Below are 2,500 nucleotides of genomic sequence, written 5' to 3' on the forward strand. Positions count from 1 at the left end.
GAACTCAACCAGGACTCCACCTCTTTGTGGCAGAAATACAAGAGCAGCCTAGCTTGACCAGACCAAAAGGTCCATCTCCAGTCAGTATTCTAGGAGGCGCAGTCCCAGGAAGCCTACAGATAATTTGGTGCCTGCCTCAATACAGGCTTTGGTTGCCTCATTCAAAGGGACAGGGAGGGCAAGCAAAGGGGAAGGTGGTTGGACAGGTGATACGTCAGTTTCCTTACGATCGTTGCACGCGGGGGAATGGTTGGCCTCCGATCCTTTAAAGGCATGCGTTCCGTTGGCCCGGCTGAGTTTCGGAGTTCTGACGTTGTTCCTGGAAGAACAGAGTGTTCATTGTTCCAACTGCCACCCCAGGCCGCTGCGGCCCCCTTGCACGCCCAATGCCGCATTTGTTCGTGCTGAAAAGAAGCTCAGACACCCCCCCCTTCCTCCCCTGGCATTTGATCAGACCCCTTCGAGCATCTCTTTGCAGCCATCGTGCGCCAGAAACGGGACTTTCATTTCTCAAAGTCATTCAAGCTCCAGAGGCAGAATTCTACCGCCTCAAGGATTCTGCACCGCTGTGGAACTCGGCGCATGTCACCTGCAGCCGTTGGCACAAGCACACACGCAGACAAAAGATTTGTAATGCAGCAAAACAAACAGAAACGCAGCACTAGCAGAGCCTGGCGTACAGCCGCGTTCTCCCAAGCCCTGGAGCTTACCCAAGGCAGGTGGCGTCATGGATGCGGCTGGTGTCCAGCAAACACAGGGGTTCTGTGATGTTTCTGGTGCTCAGGGAGAACCGCTCAAATTCCGAGGGAGAGATCAGATAGAAGCCTGGAGAGGAGGGGGGAAAAGGAGCTCTCAGAGGTGTTTAAGTGGTGGGCCCCACAGCTGTGGTTCTGGTTCTGGTGATGGCATCTGGCCTGGATGCCTTTAAAAGGGGACTGGACAAGTTTCTGGAGGAAAAATCCATTACGGGGTACAAGCCGTGATGTGTATGCACAACCTCCTGATTTTAGAAATGGGCTATGTCAGAATGCCAGATGCAAGGGAGGGCACCAGGATGAGGTCTCTTGTTATCTGGTGTGCTCCCTGGGGCATTTGGTGGGCCGCTGTGAGATCCAGGAAGCTGGACTAGATGGGCCTATGGCCTGATCCAGTGGGGCTGTTCTTATGTTCTTAACTACAATTCCCAGGAAGCCTTGCAGGTCTCTTGTTATCTGGCGTGCTCCCTGGGGCATTTGGTGGGCCGCTGTGAGATACAGGAAGCTGGACTAGAAGGGCCTATGGCCTGATCCAGTTGGGCTGTTCTTATGTTCTTAAACTACAATTCCCAGGAGGCCTTGCAGGTCTTCTTGTTATCTGGTGTGCTCCCTGGGGCATTTGGTGGGCCGCTGTGAGATACAGGAAGCTGGACTAGATGGGCCTATGGACTGTTCCAGTGGGGCTGTTCTTATGTTCTTATGGTTAGACACCCAAATTTCTGCACTCGGAACAGGAGGCAGACACAGCCAGCAGCCGCCCAAAAAGCATCTCTTGTTGAACTGCACCGCTTTGGATTATCTGGGGGGTGGGAGGGGAAAAGGCGTCTCATGTCAAAAGGAGTCCTTTGTGGAGCCCCAATAATGGAACTGTGGTCCCGGGAAGAAACCAGACCCCAAAAGGGTCCTATATTTCGCATCATTTCAATTTCCCCCAGTGGCCGACCACATGGCCACAGGGAGGGAGAACTGGTGGGGGCCCCTAAAATGGCCTCTCCCAACCCCTGTTCAGAGATATAGGCTGTCTCTGAACACAGTTACTTAATTTGCCACTGAAACCTAATAGTGTCTCCTCCATGCCCTAATAGAGCAGTCTCGTGGCAAGGGGTTTCACTATTCTTTGCTCTGTCCTGAATCTCCTGCCCACCTGGTTTTGTCAGAAGACCCTACCATTCCAGCATACAGGAGAAAGAGGAAGTTTCTCTGCCCACTCTATGCTTTAGTTTATAAACCTCCACCACATTTAAAAAAAAACAAAAAAAAAACCCTCCGCGGACCCCGTCTCAAACTCACCTTGCCCATGTTTGGTGAACACACAGGAGGCGATGCCGCTGATGTCCTCCTTGCGAATGCAGTCGTAGTGCACCTGTGGCCGCAGGCCCGGGACCGTGAAGACGTGGATGTCCCCCAGGTTGGTCAGGCACGCGAGACAGTTTTCCGTGTAGTCCTCACAAGCCGCACTGGCGAAGTTCACCAGCGCCACCTTCCGGACCCGGCAGCCCTCGTGGGCTGTCAGCTTGAACTTGGTTTTGGCACTGACCTTCGGCAGCGTGAAGACCTGGAGCGGGAGAAGGAAGTGGGTTGGCTGAGAGGAGACACCCCCTCCCCCTCCCGAGGGCCCACCCTCTCCAACCCGAGACGGGGCAAGTTCTCTGAACATTCCGTGAGAAGCTTTGCACAAGTGGAAGTAAATCAGGCCCACCAGCAGTTCCCTAAGGCTTCAGCAGGGCCTTTTCCCAGTCCCATTT

The 2,500-nt window shown here is 53.9% G+C and overlaps 1 protein-coding gene across 1 annotated transcript in view; it reads right to left on the reverse strand.

The window, feature by feature from the left end:
• LLGL1 (LLGL scribble cell polarity complex component 1) overlaps positions 1-2,500 on the reverse strand; it is a 53,049-nt gene that overhangs the window by 1,512 nt on the left and 49,037 nt on the right. The window contains exons 18-20 of the mRNA XM_066640412.1: positions 2,046-2,310; positions 711-825; positions 228-319 (exon numbers count right to left, since the gene is read on the reverse strand). Of these exons, the coding sequence (XP_066496509.1) occupies positions 228-319; positions 711-825; positions 2,046-2,310 (472 nt within the window). The remainder of the gene's footprint in view (positions 1-227; positions 320-710; positions 826-2,045; positions 2,311-2,500) is intronic.

This window comes from Tiliqua scincoides, chromosome 13 (assembly GCF_035046505.1).
Source record: "Tiliqua scincoides isolate rTilSci1 chromosome 13, rTilSci1.hap2, whole genome shotgun sequence".
Lineage (NCBI taxonomy): Eukaryota > Metazoa > Chordata > Lepidosauria > Squamata > Scincidae > Tiliqua > Tiliqua scincoides.